The sequence below is a fragment of the Pseudopodoces humilis genome, chromosome 10 (genome assembly GCF_049639895.1).
Source record: "Pseudopodoces humilis isolate 2021_Gansu_Grassland_sample_001 chromosome 10, ASM4963989v1, whole genome shotgun sequence".
Lineage (NCBI taxonomy): Eukaryota > Metazoa > Chordata > Aves > Passeriformes > Paridae > Pseudopodoces > Pseudopodoces humilis.
Window position 1 is genome coordinate 23,943,911 of NC_142209.1, and position 20,908 is coordinate 23,964,818.

At 41.9% G+C, this 20,908-nt stretch overlaps 1 protein-coding gene across 1 annotated transcript in view; it reads right to left on the reverse strand.

Moving 5' to 3' along the window:
• The window catches only part of TRABD2B (TraB domain containing 2B), a 265,011-nt gene that overhangs the window by 23,108 nt on the left and 220,995 nt on the right, over positions 1-20,908 (reverse strand). Inside the window, exon 5 of the mRNA XM_005521136.3 lies at positions 18,154-18,244. Within this exon, the coding sequence (XP_005521193.2) occupies positions 18,154-18,244 (91 nt within the window). The remainder of the gene's footprint in view (positions 1-18,153; positions 18,245-20,908) is intronic.

The window sequence follows — 20,908 nt, forward strand, 5'->3', positions numbered from 1 at the left end:
ATGTTAGAGTTGAGTCAGGGGGAATAGATCCACTGTGACAACTGCATATTACATTTGGTCGATATTCATTCTATTATGCCTGCACTAATATTTTTTTAATTATTAGTAACCACTAATAATTGTACCAAGACGTAAGAGGGACTTTTGAAAGCTGCATGTTGATGCATGCTTGCCCCTTTAAAAGAAAAGAAAGTTAGTTTTAAACTGATTTAATAAATCTGTTACAATAATTATAATATGCTATATAAATAATTATACTATGTTATATAACAAAATAATGATTACAATAAATATTACAATAAAATATTACAAAAAAAACCCCAACAAATATTATAAAAATACAATTAATTCACTATCAACCTGTTTCTTTTCAAATATGACATTCTACCAGAAGGAAAATCAAAACAGGATATGGCTATTTCATCCAAATATATTTCATCCAGCAAGAATATTTAAAGATGTTAATTTAATGTAAGAAAGATTTTCTGTAAGATGATAATTTCCCCACTGATTTCAGCATAAAAATTACTAATAAAAAGTGCTCATATTTATTAATATTCTGGATTTTTTTCCCCTAAAAACTAATGGCGAAAACCTGCCATCTGCAATCAGGTACCTGGACAATCGATCTCTGCATTACGTGAAGCTTTATTGTTAAATTCAACTGCTGATTTCATGGACTATTTTGCGCCTTTTCTCTGGTCTCAGTCTCTGTGCACTCTGTTAGCACAGCTGCACTGTATGAAACCATGGGGATATAATGGACTTTTTTTCCATTCCTTCACTACTGCTGAGACAGCTTTTCAAGATACACAGTTATTTTTAAAATCAGGGAAAAAGCAAGGCTAGTTTTCAGTTTGTGAGGCCACAGCGCCTTTTCTGAAGAAACAGTGAGAAAGTACCACCCAAATATCTTGGTCCACACAAAGATCTCAGAGATTTTTCATGAATAACTTGATACAATTCCAGGCTTAGAGGTTCCACCCATTTTTAAATGTATCATTCCCACACAGGGTGGTCTTGGAGAAATGAAAATTATTTCAGGCCCTTAGGTGGGTTTTTCTCATCTCTGACCTTAATTTCCTTCCTTGGGATGTGCAGTCCTGCAAAACAAGTTCTCTAAAACAACCAAGTCCAAATAAGAAAACTTTGGAGCCTCAACAAATATCCTATGTGGCTTGGTCCTAAGGTACAGTAAACAGTGAAAACAGGAAAACATTTATTCTTGCTAGTTCTTGAAAACGCTTAATCCACAGACAAAGACCTCTGTGGTTTTCTTTCACTTTTGGTGAAATTTGCCATCCTTTCCTAATTATTTTCAAGAATTAAAAGAACAAAACAAAACATGTAAGTTGTTTGGACTGAGCTGGATGCTCCATTAGGCTGTCTCAGCATTTCTCTCTGCCTTGTGGTCTGCAGTGTCACTCTGTGCTGGCACTGACCATTGAAAATTGACTCATTGCTGAGATTTGTTAGGCCTATTGAGTGGATCTGGTCAGAAAAATAACATTAACACCATGGTGTCCTGCAATATATTATTTTCATAATTCCCAGGCTTAAAACTGCACAGGTCAGGCAGGGCAGACCCCAGTAACGCCTCTGCCCCTGACCTGCCCGAGTAACACCAGCAACGTTTGGACTGAGTCCCACCAAGCCTTCCCACGGGTTTCCACAGGGCCAGGGAGGGACTTGCCCTTGCTCTATGCCTTTGCTGATGATACACATCTTCCAGACAACAAAATCATCAATCTAATTTTTTTCAGCAATCTTGCGGTAACATCTCTGTTCGCTCAGACATGTGCAGAATCTTCCGAAATCCCAGCCTGCCAATTTGTTATTTGCATCCTGACTTTGCAGCACGAGCAATGGAAAAGTTTTGCTCAGAAGACTGCCATGCTTTGCACGGGCTTCCAAGTACAGCAACATCACCGAGGTTTTCTTGCTTCAGTTCTCAGAACTGTCAGACAAGGGGAGATTTTGTTTCATTGTGAGAGGAGCCGCGGTGATAGCAAGGAATGTGCGATGTGGCAGCCTCATCCTCATGCCACCGTTCCTGGGATGCAGCCGGCTGACAGCCAGACAGCGAGTTAAAAGCGTTTTATTGTGGATGGATTCTCATAAATTCCAGTTGGGGTGTCTTTGTGAAGGCAGGAATTCGTCAGCCCCTTGCACGCACCCTCGCTCCCCTCGCCACAGGCCACGGAGACATCTGCTGCTGGCTTTGCTTTCCCTACACATCTCTCTGAGAGAGTCATGCACACCCACAAGACGGGCACCACAATGTCCTGGCCCACAAGGGTTTTTGCTTTTTTCCCCCCTCTTCCACACTAGGATGAAGCTCAGACTTTCAAAGCTCTTGGGAGAGAAGCAAACAAAAGAACAGAAAAGCAGGCAGAAATCCTAACCCACCCTGGCACAGCTTATAGGGCTTCTTTCCAGTGATGGGAAGTGTGGACTGAGAGCACAGACTCACATAACCAGGTGACACCATGGACACAGTGTCCTTCAACATGGAAAGCATAAATATATTTCACTGCAAAAGAGAGTAACTGCAAAGCAGAGATCAGAGTGTTCGATTCTCCCCATACTTAAACTTAATTTGAGGTGCTTCAGGCTAAGTGCTGTAAATTACTCAGGATGAATTTGGGCTCAAGAGACAGCAAAAGAGAAATCCCTGATCACTCCTGTGAAATCCCTGATTATTCACTCACCTGATCAGCTTAATTATAATGAGGTTATTTTATTTAGGAAGTAGTTGCCTTAGGCCTGTACACTAAAGTTAAAACTTCTTAACAGAATCTGGAAACAAATTTGTTTTTTCATTTTTTTGCACCAGAGTCAACTACATCTCATGAGCACTTAAATTAGGTTAAGTAGTTAAATTAGATTACAGTCCACCCCAAACTTGGATGGTATCTCTCTGTGCTCTGAATCCATGTCAGACTGTTTCTCTGGGAAGAATCACTATTGCTCAAGAACAGTAACCTTAGTTTGAAAGTGAATTTAGTCCTCAGAATACACACATATATATGTAAAACTCTGTGCATAAATGAAATGAGAAGTTTGTGATGTGAAGCCATTCACATGGTAATGTTTTCCTTCCCCCTCTGAGAAACTATAAAGAAAGAGGAACAAGTAAAACCTTTTTATCTATTCTGTTTCATTAGAAGTGAAGTTGGTCTGAGGCACAGGAGAAAAAATTCAAGCTTTCTGCATTTAGAGGCTGAATTTGCTAAAAAAGAGAGGGCAGCTGTAACATTTGTAACGTGTCATTTCCACATTTTCATGTGAATTCTTTCAGAAAACTCAAAATGTTTCATTTCAGCATTTTATGAACAAAGCTTCTAATTTTTTTAGTCTCCAGTCTTTCAAAGACTTACATGCTACAAAGTGGCCTTTTTTGTTCAGAAATTGATCTCAATTAAAAAGAAAAACCCAGCTAATATATAAAAATGACAAAACCCAACAAAACCCAATTCCTGCCTTCAAAAGCATCCTCAAAATGTTCCATTTCAAATGGCTCTGAACTTTTTTTTCCCTTCTCGATTTCTTGGTTCAGTTCTTGAACTGAATAATCCTTTGTTTATGCATCTTTCATGAAAACTCTTGAGAGCTGCACACTCCAGCCCCAGAGGATGGGCTATGCCCTCAGAGGAAGGATGGGTTGACCCTCTGGTCTTGTTTCCATTTTCCACATAAATAGCAAATAAGAACCTTTTTTGCTCATGGTACACAGGCCTCACCTCAGGCTCTATTCCCTAAATCTCCACAGTCTCATTAGCACCACACCAATTAGTGCTAAGCTATTTCTGCCTGGGTGGTTCAGCTTAAGCCAAACGGTTACAATACAGATACCTTTGGTGCCTCGCTGTCTCATGGAAGTGGCACTTCAAGCTCCTGGCATAGAATCCCTATCCCATAGGTCTGGATGGGCTTTTCCCTGCTCAGGCATCCTGGTTCAACATGGGAGCACAGAGATATGCAGCTGTCCTGGAACACCTTGAAATCTCCTTCAGAGGAGAGAGAAGCCTTCACATTCAAATTACAACTCTGTATGCTCATGCAACACCCAAAGGCTTGCTACATAAAGTTAACTAAAATGTTTTATTGTCTTACAATAAAATTTTCACTGCTTAGTTTGCAATGAATTTTAAGGAGTTGACTGACAAAAAATACCACCAAACTGTCTGCTTGATTTGATTCCACAGTAGAACTACAGCTAATATACAACTGTTTGTATCTTGCTCATTTACAATCCAAATTGAGTTCTGCTCCCAGTTTGTCTCCACTGGGAATTAATTTCCCTTCTTTGCTGGATCCTCCAGAGAGAACATGTATCTGCAGAAGTCCATATTCTCTATCATATCTTAAAAACTCTCTACAGGGACACAGCTGAGCAAGGCACCGAATGCTTAGCTTGAGGACTACAACATTTCCACTGACTTCAGACTGAAACTAAGGGCAGATTATTCACTGTCTGCCTGGTGCTGTTTCCTGCAGTTCCCTCTGATGCTCTGAAGTTGGGTCCTGGCCGAAGTGAGGTACTGGGTGGACCACAGATCTGTGCAAGCACAGCAACTTGTGTTCCTGAAGTACCTTGTCCAGTTGAGGCTCTTACAATTGCGAGACACAGATAATGTGGGCTCATAAGTAGCTGCTATCACCAGAAGGAGAGAGACACAGACCACTTAAGTCCAGCAGCAGGCATAAGTGTGGAACCAAAGAGCCATAAGATGACCATGTCTGCAAGAGACTCCACATTTCTGTGACACGAAATCTACTTTTCTTCTCTGTAGCCGACACTGCAAAACATCTGATCTGCTCAGCCATTGATGGCTGCTGAGCTAAAAAAAGGAACACAGAGACACTCCTTCTCCAAAATATTGTGAGAGACCATTGGCCTTGCCCATATCACAGTGCCTGAGTGTTTCCAAGAAAAGAACAAGACAGTTGTCAGAATCTCTATTCAGGCAACACTTCAGCCTGTCTGTGGGCATTTTCGCTGCACAGTAATGGACAGAGCCCTCGAAACGTGATGAAGGCAGAAGAGTTCTCCCTGCAAACCCCACTTGCTTTAATGTCTAATGCTGTTCTGTCAACTCTAATGCTAATGGACTTTACATAACGTGTCTCTGTGTCACAGAGGGTTCCCTCTTTGTATCAAGTCATGCTGATGATGCTGCTTCTATCAAATGCTCATTTCTGTCTGAGAAAGCCATCCTTCACTAAAATTCTTCATTAAAAAAGTATGCACATTGCTGTTGAAACCTAAAGGAAGAAAAGAAGGTTTTATATTCTCTTTTTGAGTTTGCTAATTGAAACTTATGAGACCAGACCTTGAATATCCATGAGGCATCTGAGGCCATAGGAGACACTGATTTTTAATGAACTCAGGCAAATCTCACTGTCTAGTTATAAAGAACAGGCTCCAGGTCTTCCTTAAAACACGAAAACTTGCATTGACCCCAGAAAATACCTTTCCTTCACTGAAATGTCTATGATTATTATTTTTATTGGTATACTTAAGAATCCCAGAATTAAATTATGCATGATCATTATTTTTATTGTTACACTTAAGAATCCCAGAATTAAATTATGCATTCTTTAAAAACTTCATCTTAGCAAGTTGACAGGCAAAAGTTGTGAGACAATGACAGACAGTACAAAGGTGACAGCCCCTGCAGCCTCCCTCCCTAACTCTGTTGGAGACCTCATTGCACAGGAGCACTAGGGGCTCACCTACCTCCATTATATGTGAATATCTGTTTGTTTGCCTTGAAATGCTTTATCTAAGTGCCAATTGTCCGAGAGGGTATCACAGCTGAGTACTTGTAGTGCTGCGTAGCTATGGAAAAACATGTAATATATCAAGTGGAACAGACGTCAGAGACTCATCAGAAGTATGCCTGGCATTCAGCACAGGTTCCAGCAGTCATTAGCTTCTTATCACTGCACAATGCTGAACACTGAGAGTGACCAAACTAGGACTTCTCATGAGGTGGTGCTGTAATACAGCTCAAACTGCAGGAAAGTCAATGCTGTTGAAATGATGCCCATGTGAGATGTTTTAATTGAAACTGCAGGACGACTCATCTGGCTCTCTCTCTGCAATGAGACTGAGTGCTTGGGGCTGCCCTACAAGCCTGTTAATTCTGAACAGAAGGGGAGGGTACTCTGTCCCTCTGTTGCCTTTTTTTTCTAGTAAGAATTCATCCTGAATTGACAGCCAGTCAGAACGGAATTATCCCAAGTAGCACACAGATCAAAAAAGACTGTATGTCCTTACTGATGTGAAAATAAGCATAATGGAGTCAGGCTTTATGAGGAAAGGTTCAGCCCTTTTCTGTACACCACAGTCAAACAATTAGGGAATCTATAGAACTCATCAGGTCTGCTCAGGGCTTCTTGGAAAGGCTGGAGAGGTAAAGAAGGAGGCAAGTGTACACCAGTAGTGAAAGAAGAAGAAAACAAAATCAATCTCCAGCTCCATCACTTCATTTAAACCACTTCTGGTTGCCTGTGGATTTCATTTGATGCCTTTCTCTGACACGACTGGGAATTGACCATTCAGCAATGACTACAATCAGTATGAATGCTTGAATACATAGAAATTGCCCTAAATTCATGGCTACATTTGTGAAACAAACAAATTAAACCCTCGTTACCTCTGCTTTCTTTCAAGTCTAGGTCCTTTCTCCTTAAGGGGAATGTTTCTAAAATTGCCTCAACGATTTAAAACCTCAGTGCCTGCTAAATGTCAATGGAAGCTGCAATTCCCACCTAAAACTTAATCTACATACAAGTTTGATACAAGTGCATAATTACCATTTAACATTAGCAAGAAATCCCATTCCTCTAGGGAAGAAAGATGATCCTTTGTCACAAACTCAAAGTGAGGTTTGTTTTGACAAAATGGTGGCAAAAGTGAATTTGTGTCTACTGCATTCACTGAGTGTAGGTCAACAAGTGGAACCACACCCTGCTCCTGGCAAAAGGTCTTCAGCCTAAGAGGCACCATGGAGGAAGGATAGAGGCACCCAGCAAAACCAAACTGGAGTTAGAGGTGAGAACATAACGAGGTCCTTCAGACCTGCACCTGCCAGAACAAGAGAAGCAGAGGGAGAACCACCCATTGATCTGATCAAACCACCACCAGTACTGCCTTGGTGTTACGCAGCCTTGGTTCTTAGCATTGCCGGTTTCAAAAATCAGCTTTTTCTCTCCAAAATTCATGGAGGGACTTTTGGATCTTCCTTGTGATGGAATATGATACCTTGACTCTGAGGGTGTTAGGAATAATTCCTTAAAATTACTTCAAATGCCACAAATGCAGGCAATGTTACAACCAAAACCTACTGCAGCATTGGAGATTTACTGCTCTCTTTGTAGAATCACAGAATTGTTTAGGTTGGAAAAGACCTTTAAGACCATTGAGTCCAGCTGTTAATGCAGCACAGCAATGTTCACCACTAAACCATGTCCCCAAGTGCCACACACCCTTTAAATCCCTTTAGGGATTGTGACCCCACAGCTTCCCTGGGCTGCCTATTCCAATGCGTTGCAACCCTTTTTGTGAGGAAAATTTTCCTAATACCCAATCTAAACCTCCCTGGCACAAGTCGAGGTCCTTTCTTGTTCTCTTACCGCTTGTTATTTGGGATAAGGGACCAACTCCCACCTCAGTAAAACCCCTTCAGGTAGCTGTAGAAAGCGATAAGGTCCCCCCTGAGCCTCCTGTTTTCTGGGCTAAACAACTCCAGTGAGGTTATTTCTAGCAATGTTTTCTTTCCCTTTCAGAAACCATGAGGAGACAATACCACAAAAGTATTTGAGATCCATGTGAACCTTGTTTATCCACTGTGGATTGGGATTTACATTCCAGGGGTATAATGAACCCAGAGACGCAAAGATGTGGGCGCACAACGTTATTAAACCCTTGAAGATTATCCCAGTCTCACTCAATAACAGAACCTTTCCTTAATGACTCTGGCATGGATATGAACTATAGCCTTTAACAGAGCTTAATGCCAACAGAAACCAGCAACTCTACTGAAGCTTTATCATTTTTCTTCAGTGGAGGGGGAAAGTGTTTATCTGGGAAGCATTTCACATCACAGACAATAGGAAACTGTTCAGCTTTCCACAAATAGGCTGGTGTGCAACTTCCAAGCACTCTCCAAGGAAAACTTTGGAACACTGGCCACATCTTTGCAGCATGGATTTAATGTAAAGTAGGTAATGCCCCACATCCTTCATCCTGATTTAGTCCTGCTTCATCCTCATTTCAAAGTGCTCACTTCAAACATAACACGAGGCTCATCTCTGAAAGCACACTTTGATCACTGGGGACTCCAGGTTGGTATCGGCCCTTCAAACATAAACAGGGATGTGCTGTCCCAGCACAGGAATTTCTAGGACTGCCTTTATTTTTGCAAAAGTAATTTGGAAATGTGATGCTGGGTTCATATGACAGGAGATGCAAATCTAGTAGTCAGACAGGGCACTGGGTACTAAAGCACTTGGAGCCTGTCTGTGACTTTGCTGCTGAAGTGCTACAGGTTAGCAGGAAAATGTTATTATTCCTGAGTTGACTGGAAATCAATGGAGAAAGACTTCAGTGTGCTCTCTCCCACAAATAAATGACAGCACCAAAGTGGGTCTCCTCCTCTGCAAGAGAGGGGCACTATGGAATTGAGAACTGCTCTGATGTCCCATACAGCAGTAGGAATGGGAAATATCCCAAATTTAGTCCTTCCATCAACTTTGGCTCTCAGTAGGACCAAATGTTTTCTGGCTGAAGTGACAAAAGTTATGCACACGGTGGGTACAAATTTACACTTAATTCTTGATGCTGATGAAAAATTCTGTACTATGGTGGGGCTACACGAGGCAGACAGATGGACATAGCCAAGTCCACAGTGGCCACGAGGGCGTGAATCCTCCAGGTCCTTCTCCTGACCAACAGGAGCCTCTGACAGTGGCAGAAGATCCAGTTTTCACAAGCAGAACTACTGCATTATGTGTAGCTGCCCGCCTAAGAGGTCAATGGGAAGCCCAGACAGTTCAGTTTCTGTCAGACACACCTGGTGTCCCCAACTTTCTAAATTTGCCCCCATGAATCCTGAAGCTGGATTTTTATTTAAGTGGGGTGTTTTTAGCAATCACAATTGAAAGAAACTGTCTTTATTCAGGAAGTTCTTCCACCATATCACTTGACAGCCACTGTACCTACATCCATCTACAGCATCTGATCCATTTTTCCTTCCTCCTGTTTCTATTCACAGATCCATTTTTCATTCTTCCTGGAATGCAGAGCATTTGGGAGTATAGGTGGGAAACCAAAATCTTTCACCACCCACTAATAGAAATTTGTTTTATTAATTAACTTTGTGGGAAGAAAAAAATGAGAGAGAGCTGATCCTCAGCTCTGAAATCATGAATCACTGTGGAAGGGCAAACATGTCCTGTGAGACACCTGAGGCCACTTCAGACAGAATGAGTGACTGAGCTGCTTCCTTGGAAAGTCCTGAGTCATCAAACACAGCAGTTTAATCCCCAGGAAATGGGAAACACATTGGCATGATGTTCACTTGTATGGAGCATGAGGTCCAGAGAAGGGTGAAACTCCAAAGATTCTTGAGATCAGTTTAGCTTGTGGAAGGATTTTAAAACCTAAATGCTTCTCTGAAGTATATCTGATCTGGATCTGGGTACCGTATTCCCAACACATGATTTCCTGGATGAATTAAACTCTTTACAAACTTTACAGACTGGATATGAATTTATTTTGACTTCTCATAAAAATGATTCAATGATCATGACACAAAAATGCATTCTGGCTTCTAAGGTATTTACTGTGACAAGCGCTTCATAAATTCACCATCCTTAATTTACTGTTTTAAGAACTTACTCTTTTTGACATTCCTGCTCCCTCTACTAGCACCTAACTAGGAGGAGGGGCTGATATATACATGGATCTCAGGCTGATTCTTCACCATATTTTCCTGAAGGGACACCTACACAGTAATTTAGGAGCCAAAGCTGGGTTGTGGCTAGAATGAAGTCACCTGGCTTGGCTAAGATACCATGAACTGTCAAAAGTAAGAATGTTCTGCACCAAAATGGGCAAGAAATGACCCAAAATCATACCCCATATATACATTAGAGTGACTTTCTACTCGTGGGGGCAATTGAAACAGGTTTCAGTAAATTTCACAGCTTGCCACAGTAAGATCCATCTACAGGGAGTCATTTGGTCATGCCACCAGTCATAACAGTATTCTGGAGGGCTTCTAACCCCATTTGGAATAAGAATATCCTTATGAACACCTGATCACTCATGGAAGATGACAGATGTACTTCTCAGCAAAATCCTCTGTAGAACATTGCATCCTTGACTGTTTTTTCCTAAGGGACTGTTATTAAAAGAACTTTAAATGAAAATGTCATTGAGAGAAGTCATTGACTTCCTTTCTCCCCGTCCCTTTTTTAGGAACTTGTGCATTGTAAAGAGCTCCCTGCAAGCTAAATTACTACACTCATGCTGAATCAAGCAGCTCTATTGATTGCAGCACAGCCCAGAGACCTCTGGTTGAAGGAAAAGAAGTCAGCTCTGGATGTGGAAAAGCTCTCTGTCCTAACGTGTGAGGTCTCTGCCTGACAACGTGATAGTGAAGGTAAGGGAAATCGGCACTGCAAAGACAGAGTGACAGCAAACAGACCACAAACTTCCTCAGATAAACGACATCTTTCCAACCACACAATACCACTTGATACCTTTGTGCTCCTTGAGCTGTTACAAAGTGCAGCTGCACTTCAGCCCAGATTGATATCGCCCTTGGAGGAGGCCATCAATCCACAGGACAAGTGCAGGCTGAACACACAAACAAAGTCATACAATCTCACTGTTTCAGGAGGGCATGGGTTGGTGCAGTTCTGTCAAAGGCTTAAAGGAGCCTAGTGACACATCTCACAAAAACGACCAACCATCTAAAACTTGATTAGCCACCTAAAACCAGTCAGGCACCTCCTGCAAGCAAGCTGGGCCAGTTGTCTAAGATGCCCATGAGCACTACTTTGGAAAAGCCAGTCTTTTCACTTGGACTATAGAAGGCCTCTGCACAACTGGGTGAACACACTTTGAGTTTTCCACCAACTCCCCCATGGCTCCTCACAACAGAAGATGGGAGAGGATCAGCAACCATCTCACATTAACAATGACCTCTAAAAGCTACTGGCACTGATGGAAGCCAACAGTGCAAGTTGGATCAGTTTTATCTCTAATAACTATAAACCAAAATTTTCATCTCATACTCATGACCTGAGGTGAAAAGATCTTCCAGCGTTGGCTGGAAGCAGAAAGAGGATGAAAAATCAGCTTCTCCTGTGGAAACAAGAACTCTGAAATTTGGCTAGGAAATAAGGTAAGAACTAGCTCTGAACTTTTGAAGTCTCCAAGGCTCTGTAAGTTTACTATTAGAGTTTATGGAGTATGAGATACAGATCTCCTAAAACTGATAGGCTGCAGAGCAGCAAAAAACCCTAGAAACCTTAGCACTGGCTTCAGGACAGCTCAGCGAGCAAGCTGCCCTTGAGCAAAAAGAAGCAAGCCCAGCTTTCCCCAGAGGCCCCATTCCCAAGGAACAGAATTATATGGAATATGAAACAATTTTTTCAAAAGAAACCAGAAATTTTGCCAAGGATAAAATCTGATTATACACAAAGTGAATGTCCCACTGGGAGAACTAGTCAAGCATGAAATTCCTGAGAAGTTCTGTTTTCTTACTCCAACACCATGAACTATCTTGTTCTTTCCCAGTTTTGTTTTTTTTTGTAGCAAGTTGCTAAATTCCATTCTCTCAGAAGGTGTTCAGTGTCTAAAGGTGGCCTAAAGAACATGCAGATCCATTGTCCCTATGTAATGTGTTGCTCAGGAAGTAACAAGATAATTACATTTCCATGGCTGAGAATTTGTAAGTTGAATTTGCTTCTTTATCACATTTTGGAGACCTTCTTCCAAGTTTTCCCCCCTAAGAGTTACTTGGCTGGCTCAGGCTTTGTGGCTGTAAGGTAGACACAGAGACAATTAATTTGCAAAGGTGGACATTTTAAAGGCACACAGGAACACGAAAATGTAATGTGCGCATTTTCGTGGCTAAGTATTTTAATCACTGAGTAGTCATAGTCTCCAATTTTAGATGAGGCAATAAATTCACCAATGCATGTAGATGAACCCTATTTAATCCCTATGCACCTCTTACTGTAAATTATGCTGTCAGAGAACACCCTGAAAAAATGGATTCACTTTTCTTCTCAGGAGAGGGTGCTAGTGATGGGAGTATGATCCCCAGGCTCAGATCAAGTGAATGATCCAAAGGCTTACAAGAGGTTTAAGAAGAACTGTAGAATCCTAATGGGGAGATTATTCCACCCACATTAAAAAAGGATGCATTTTCCCCCTATATCAGAAGAGATGGGATCCAGAATCTACCTTTCTCAGTTCTTTTTTCCTCAATTAATTAAGTTGTTTCCAATTAAAGTGTTACAGCTCTTGTAATTTTTTTTTCACTTGTGTATTTTCTAAATGAATGTTTACTTATTTCACAATAACTTTAACATAATCCCTAACACATTCCAAAAATTAAAAGCTATGCAGAGTGGAGCAACTCTGACTAGCAGGCACCAGAAAGCTGAAGCTGTGTAGGCATCCCAAGGAGCTTGGCAACTGCTGGGAGATTCCTGAGAGTTCTACGGGCATCTGTAATTTTCTGGGTTCTCCAAAACTGGGTTTACCAAACTGGGGCTGTGGGGAATGTTATGTCAAACATTTTTCCCAATTCTGCTATCACCTTGGGAGGGTTAGGGGTCCTGGTGGAGTGAAAAGGCTGCATCACTGTGTGGATGGAGCGTGCTTTCACTCCATGGGGAAGGAGAGAGCATTCCTAGGGGAGCAGAGACTTCCACCCTGAGGCAACAATGAGCAGCAGAGCCAGGGTCACATCTGTAGGATGCTATAGGAGAAGGAAGGGAGGAAGATCTTTGCTTCAGACAGAAGGACAGGAGTAAGTCACAACAGCAAAGATGTGTTGCTTCAACTGGGGCAGGAAGTGCAAACATAAGGCACAAGGGTAATTAATTTCTCCAGCAGAACTCTGAGAGTTTACAATAAACTCTCAAACTCTCAGACACGCAGACATAAAATCTTGTGCTGAATTATTCCATCATCCTGAACTCCCTGATTCTGAAAGAAGGCAGCATTCCATCCTTAGAGTGAGCAGCCTGATAAAAATGAGCATTGCTGCATGTTCCTCTGGCCAAGAGGACGGTGTGCAGCACATCAGGGCTTGGCATGTGGCAGCAGGTCAGAGCTGATTCTGAGAACCCAGCAACAATAGAGTCATCATAGACACAGGTGCTTCCTGGATTGATCTTGCAGCTTGGCTGTTTCCAGTTAAATGTGAAGCAGCTGTGGCCCTTTATCTGCTCAAGTCACTGGAATCCATCTAAGAGGAGACTTTCTCCCATCTCCTCCTCTCTCCCAGCCCCATCCATGCAGCTCTGTTTTCTGAAGACAGAGAGGAACAGGGACAGCCAACTGGCAGAACTCCACACAAAAAAAAAAGAAAAAAAGAAAAAAAGAAAAAAAGTTGTCTTTCTTATCTCAGGGCAAAGCAATGAGATATTGATTCAGTCACTAATTTTCCAATTCCTTTATCTGGGGACAAGGATGACAGCCAGCAAAATAAGAAGCAAATATGAACGCTGCTGAAGGCTGTCACGCAAACAGATTCAGGACACTTCCCTCAGGCAACAAAATGAACAAATTAAGCCAATGTGAGAATAAGTTCTCAAGTGTTTATGGCATTGTTCTGCTGGATGAATAGAACAGGATTTCTTTTACAGAAAGGGATTGAGCTTTAAAGAAGGTGTTTTCAATAGTCAGATGGTGGAATTCTGGAAGAGACACAGGAAGGTCAACACTGGGCCACCAGGCAGATCAACAGGAGGAGCCAGGAGATTTCAGAAATCCAGTCAGTAAGAGTTCTCAAATAGCTCCACACCAGCTAAATGTACTTTATATAAACTTTTCTTTGCCAGATCACTGATTCTGGAGCCATCAGACCCCTATATCTTGGCTATCTCTTCAAGCCAGACAAGATCTCACTTTTTTTTTCCCAGTACCTTAGGAAAGGGAGGATCTGGCTCAAATTTGTGCTTGTCACTAGACAACAGAAATGTGAGACTCTAGGTATTCAGTTTGGTTGACTTAAAGAGCAGCCATTTCACAACCCATGCTTAGCATTTTGGGCAGAGGAAGCCAACAATCTTCTGGCTTTTCCCAGTCTGTATGCAACTGCAAGCATGAACAGCTTCAGCCTTTGTCCTGTTTCACTCTTCCCAAGGCTTTTCCTGATACCTAGGAACAGTGCTAGTTATTTTCTACAAAAGGGATTCTCTTGTCCTTTCTAAAACCAAAATGGATGGCAGAGTTTAGACATCATACCAGACTATACTCCACCTATCTATGGTAATGCTGCTGAATTATTGTTGAACAATAAAGATCAGACTACTAATCATGCCAATAATAGTAATAATCACACTGTTCTGGGAACAGAGAGATTAAAGAAAATGACCATTTGTTTTTTTGGCAAGGCAGCACTGGTAGTAAATAGGACATAGCATGAGTGTTTTGCTGAAGTTACTTTCATATAATGGGGCTTCTTACTTAACCTGAGAAAAATTGTCCTGCAAATCACTGTCAAGGAATCATTGATATTCATCCAAAACCACCCTCAAATTTGATCTGATATACTGTCAAACATTCCTATGTGCCAGCTCAAACTGTTCCTCTTCTTTCTCCTGTATACAGCCTGTCCACAACATTTTTTTTAAATTCCCTTTGCCAAAACATAAGCATGCAGCTGCTTCAGTTTTTTTTTTTTCAACTCTTGCATTTTTTCCATGTGCTGTCCACCCCTCAAACTCCACATTAGAATCCAGCTGATCTTCCCTGAACACTATCCAATTTTTCAATTGCCAGTGCCAGAATGCAACACAGTGGGCTTGATTCCCTTATACAACTTATTTGGAAGTAAAGCAGAAATGTCTCTTTTGGGCTTGGGCACAGGAGAGAAATACTCTTCATGTATGCCTCCACAAGAATCAAGATGAAAACACCTGCACGTCTGTAAACCACAAAATAATTTCTGCTTTGCAAGCAGCGCAAAATTGGTTGAGCTTCTGTTTATTCTGTGTATATGTTTTGTTACTACAGTTACTATAGCAAAATGGTTCCTCTTCTGGGCCTTTCAACTGCTTTTATTTAATATTTTAAAGAGCAAAGGGAAGAGTGAAAAAAAAAAAGAAGGCTAAACAAAAATGCAAGGTTCCTTAAGACACTCAATTACAGCACCATGATGATATAACGTAAACATGAACAACACAACAATCATTAAGCTGTCGTGCTATCACAATGCTGTACTGTGTTTGGCTAGACTGTCTTGCAGCTCACCCAGAAATCATAAAATACAAACTATTCTACAAAAAAAAGAGACAAAATGGTTTGCAGCAGCCTCTTCATTTCTAAGGGGAAGCCGCAAGTACTTCTGATAGCTACAGCCCCAGTTACAGGAAAATGACAATACAGTCCCTGATGTGCAGTTTTGAGAGTATTTTTTTCTCCCTAAGGCAGAAAGCTGCTTCTTGTGAGTATATTTAAATGCTCTTTATTCACAATTTCTATAGTTTTTTGCTGTTTCTTCACCTTGAGTAGTTCAGTCTGGTGGCAACTCTGGACTTTTTTGCCATGCAATTTATTCTTTCTTTATTCTCATCTAGAACTGGCAGACCTACCTTATCATCAGACCACAGGAAAACTCACAGAGCATCTAATACCTATGGGGGACCACCATGTGCTCTCTCTTGACTCCATCCATTCCTGCACAACCATTTACCCTTTAACAAAGTTCTGTATTTCACTGTTCAGAGCAGACCCCACTGGAATTAGGTTTCTAGTCCAGGCAAACCTGCCCAACATGATGCTCTAGAGCTGGGAACAGAAGCTACCAGTGTGGGACCATTCAGCTGAGGACACACACATTGATCTTGGCGGAGTCCAAGCCCTCTTGCTTTCAGGTGCATTTCCCCCAGGGATTGAGAATTTTAGGGAAGACATCGCAAACAGGAGACACTGCTGCCAAAGTAGTGGAATGTGCACATAGAGGTGTCCTGTCACCCTGAAAATCAAACTTTCTGACATTGTTTTCATAGTTTCTAAACACTTTCCCAGGAAGGTAACTATAAACATAGATGTTTATACATTCCATTAAAGATGTGTCTTTTAATGGACGTTTCTTATGGCCAGTGTGGTTGGGGAGGTGGTAACCTAACTATCCAATCCCTGGTCGTTGTTGAGAATCTATAATTACTGAAACAACAGAATAAAGTTGCTTCTTCCTCTGCCACACCTCCAGCGGTGTCTGTGCAAATCATTTTGTGTCTGACAGTGACAGTGCCCCACTCTGCAAATAAGTCAACATTTATCACTGGCTGCGAGTCAATTTTCCAGCCCATCCTTTATTTCAAGTCTGTGATGATGTGTACAGACATAGCCTAACACCAGAGAGCAGAGACTATTCTTGGACTTCTTTCACACTACTGCATCTTGAGTTCTTCTCAAGGGCTTGCAACAGCCAATAAATTAATAGTTTCACAATTTCCAGTTGAAACACTTTTCATGGGAAGATGATACTTTCAACTAAATGAAAATTGCTGAAGAAAGTGCCTGCTTCCCCCAGTGGAAAGTTTCTTTGTTAGAAACCTAGGAATGGTACACCTCGGCTGTTCTGCTCTAGTTTGCTTGGTTTTTCTGTTTTGCTATTTTTTTTTGGTTGGTTTTAATCAAAAATTTCCAGCTCCAGACTGTTACAGTGTTTACTGCTCCTCCCTGCACCATGTTGACTTTCCTCCCCCTGCCAAAGTGCTTCTTAAACCTCCTGAATATATGCTCTTCCTGGTGGTGTTTAACAGCCTTTTCTTCCTCTTTCCCCCATTGTTATTTAAGACGATGCTTTTATTGCTCAACAGATTCCAAGAAGCATTTAGGATAAATGCTCTGTCAAAGAACACTTATATACAGTTGAACTATATTATATTCTATATGAATCACTATGGATGTTTCCCAAACAAGGTTAGATCAGCCAGATTTTCCAACAGCTTTTAGATTACACACAGCTTTTTCAGACATGGTCTACTACCTCTGCCATTAATCCTCCTCACTGAGACTCACCTCAGTTTTGGACCATGTCACGTCTGCCCACCAGGGACAGGAGCATGCTGCTAACACTTTCTCCTAATGAGGATAACAATCCTATGACAGAATAGCCTTAGCCAAATTTTATCTGCAGAATGTAGGGGAAAGGCTGATTTTGCAAAGCTGGATGGTCTCTCACCAGCCCTCATGGTTTTATTGTCTGTGATTTCTTCAGACAGAGACATCATTTAAACAGCCAGGAAAAAGAAAAGTCTACGAGATGAAGGAAGTCTGTTTCACCAGCTAAGGACAATTTTTTGCCATATTTTATTTTACACTAATGAAGATTGCCAAGAGCCTGTTGATCAGTCCTTCTTGCTTGCTTTACTTGACCAGATAGATGGAGAAGCTCAGGGAATACTGAATTGCTCTCTACCTGCCCAAAACACTTTCAAAGGTGCATCTGCTACATTAAATGTGGTCCTTCAGGAAAAACTGAGATTCCACCTGAAGAACAGCAGCCTGACAGAGAAGTCTGCAATGGAGAAGCAACAAAAACCCCACGGAGAGCAAAAGGAGAAACAGCTCTGGGGGAAAATGAGCTGAATGAGATGTTTCTTTAAAGAAACTATGGCACTTCTGAGCTGGTATAATGAAGCAGCTGTGATATAAATAATGTCCCTAAGTGGAAAAAACCCACAAAAACACCAGCCATTCAGGCTCCATATGTTTCCAAACTCACACAATGGATGCTTTACAATGAACTTTTTGTCTGGAAATTGGGTGGGAAAGGGAGGTTCCTCACCCACCTCCTATACTAATGCAATAATCTTGCTTAGTCACAGAAAAAGGGAGAGAAAAAAGGAGAGAAAGTGATTAATAATCTGTGGGCAGCTGCTTACTTTCCAATTGGTTGTCCAGGAGGGGTGTGCTCCACTTCAAATCCTGCTTGTCTCAGTACATCAATCACAGTGTTGTTACCCAGGAAGTGACCTAAAATACAGGTAGAAAATAGCACTGTCAATCAAACTACTACTCTCACTCACTTGAGTTTCTTTCTCCTGTTGGAACAGCAGCTCTGGGAGGCAAGGGTACCAAAAACTAGACCAGAGGAAGGGACAGCATACAGCCCAAACTCTTCTTCCATCTTATTTATCCCTCCCTCCCCTCACATGGCCAAGGGATTGGGTGGATATTATGAAACCTAGATGGGTTGCTAGTCTTGCCTTCCACTGTGACCATTTTTAATATGTACACTGATTCAGTCAATTTCCAACATGGAAATCAGAATGACCCTGTAGTGGCAAAAGGATATTACTAGGGCTTAGACTCATGAAATGGAACAACTTACAACCCTGACCATCACTGTTCATGGGCATCTGCTAATGATGAGACTCTGAAGCTGCTGTACTGCATGTTCAGCACTTGTCTGACTAAAACCACAGTGATTCAGGAATTGCCTCATCAGCCATTCAGCCACCTGCACAGCGGGGCTGGGAGGAGCTGGGATGGTAACCTTATCTCTCCCAAAACATGGAGATTTAGTCCTGTAATTCAGGGCTCTTTGTTAGAAGTGTAAAGGTCACATTCCTATTCACAGAAGTAACGAGGAGCCCAGTAAGTATTGCAGTGTGTACAGGTCTTGAAGGAGTTTACTTAAGGGAGTCCCATATACTTGAAGTCTGAACCAAATCCCACCGGAGTCAATGGGAGCCCTCAAAGGGCTTTGGGCACAGACTCAATAAGGCAGTGTAATCCAGCCAAAGCTTTCAACTCATTGTCAGAGTCCCACACTGTTTGCAGGATGGGTTGGATATATAAAGTAAGGAAGCAAGAAGCCCACAAAGAGGTTTATTAAAATCCACATATCACTGTAACCTGTCTCCACCTGCAGTCATGCCTGACACAGGACAGAACAATCCTCTTCCATTATATCCATTAGCTTCCAGCTCTGCAGGGCTGGGGGACCCCCATTTACACCCAGGTCACTGCACCTCACTGCCAGCTCTGAACAGACCAATTCGCCAGGAACGTGCTCAAACCTCCGTGTGCTCTGTGCCCTGTGGCATCTCGGAGGAGGGAGTTCTACCATGGTGTGGGGTGTAGGAACTCACTCCTCTGGGCTGCTAGTGCTGCTTGGAGAGCGTGTGCTTGCCTGAAGCACAGTGAAAGTGTTTGCAGGAGATGTTTCTGACTGCCTGGCTCCACAGCAGGGCCAAATGTTTTGCATGGAAAACACCAAGGCAGGCAAGATGTGCCCGAGTCCCCCTCCAAGGGCACCGCTGTGCAAGGAGCTGGTGAAGCCACCAGCAGGGTCACCCCCAGGATTCTTCACCCACGCTGCACAAAGTCCTGATGAATTTGAGAGCATTCAGCCCCCGGGATTTGCTCAGCCTGCATCCCTCTGCTCCCGCTGCCAACAAGGGCGCTAACTCTCCTCAGTTGTTGGAACGATGTAGCTGTATGGCTTTGAGTGCAACTTGCAAGCTCGCTGGTAAGAAGAGCTTTTAGCCAAAAGACATTTCTTTAAATGATTAAATGTACATTTGCAGAGCCCTAGTGTGTTCCAGGATTCCTCCACTTCCTTTTAAGAAAACTCAAAATTTGATTTTCCCCTTTCTAACTTACTTATAACAAAAGCCAAAGCAGCAAAGAACAGTCCCAAAAATGTGTTATACACCCTCAGAGGTTCAAGAAATGAGACATTTGTGAATGATTAACTGGATTTGATCATATCCTGTTTTTTTATGCAGTGGCCAAGGCAAACAAAGGTCCCCATTCTGTCAATGGCAAAGTGACACTGAGGAACCAAAGTCAAAGGTATCAGAGTCTGAGATGTTTCCGAGTCCACTTTATTTTCCCTGAGCCAGAGTCTTAAATGCCAAAAGATTTCTTAATGTAAATAATTGTCCTGAATCCAGCAAATCTTTGACAGCATGAGAGCGCAGGAGAAACCAATTTTAACTCTTTTAAAACCAGGGAAAAAAGTAACTATGCAAAGGCTCTGACTCCTCATCCACACAGTGGTAGGTCTGTCAACAATGTCAGCTCCTCAGCAGAGCCTGCAAGTCCCTTCAAGTGATGGATGAAGACCAAAAGATGACACTTCCTGGACTTTTCCTTCCTGCTCTCTGTGTGGATACCATGCTGAAAGCTGCCAGCTTCTGGGACTGGTGATCTGCTGTGCAGCATGGCATTAGGGCTTGTTCTTTTAATTTTGCCTTTCCTAACTTGAAGGAATGTGAGCTTCCATTAAAAACCTCTCAACTTCAAATTCCCAAATAAATTAAAATCTTAATTACAAATATCCATGGAAATATCATAGTTACTTCATTGTATGCCCACAATCCAATATATACTGAAATATTTTCAATGCCTCAGTTCAACCAAGAGAACAGAAATAAAAAGAAATAAAAAAATCCAAATCCAACTTTGAGCTGACCCCAAATAATTCTCCATTCCACATACATCAACAGAGCCCAAAAATTTAACTACTAGGAAATAGCATGAGCAAGTGTTTGCAAAACTTGACCTTTAGACTCTGCTTAAAATTTACCTGTTTGTATTATCTCATGTACAGCTGGGTAAATTACCACCCATCTCACCCCCAGCTTGCATCCTCTCCACCTGATTGTCTTAACTTCTCTGTCCAGTCAG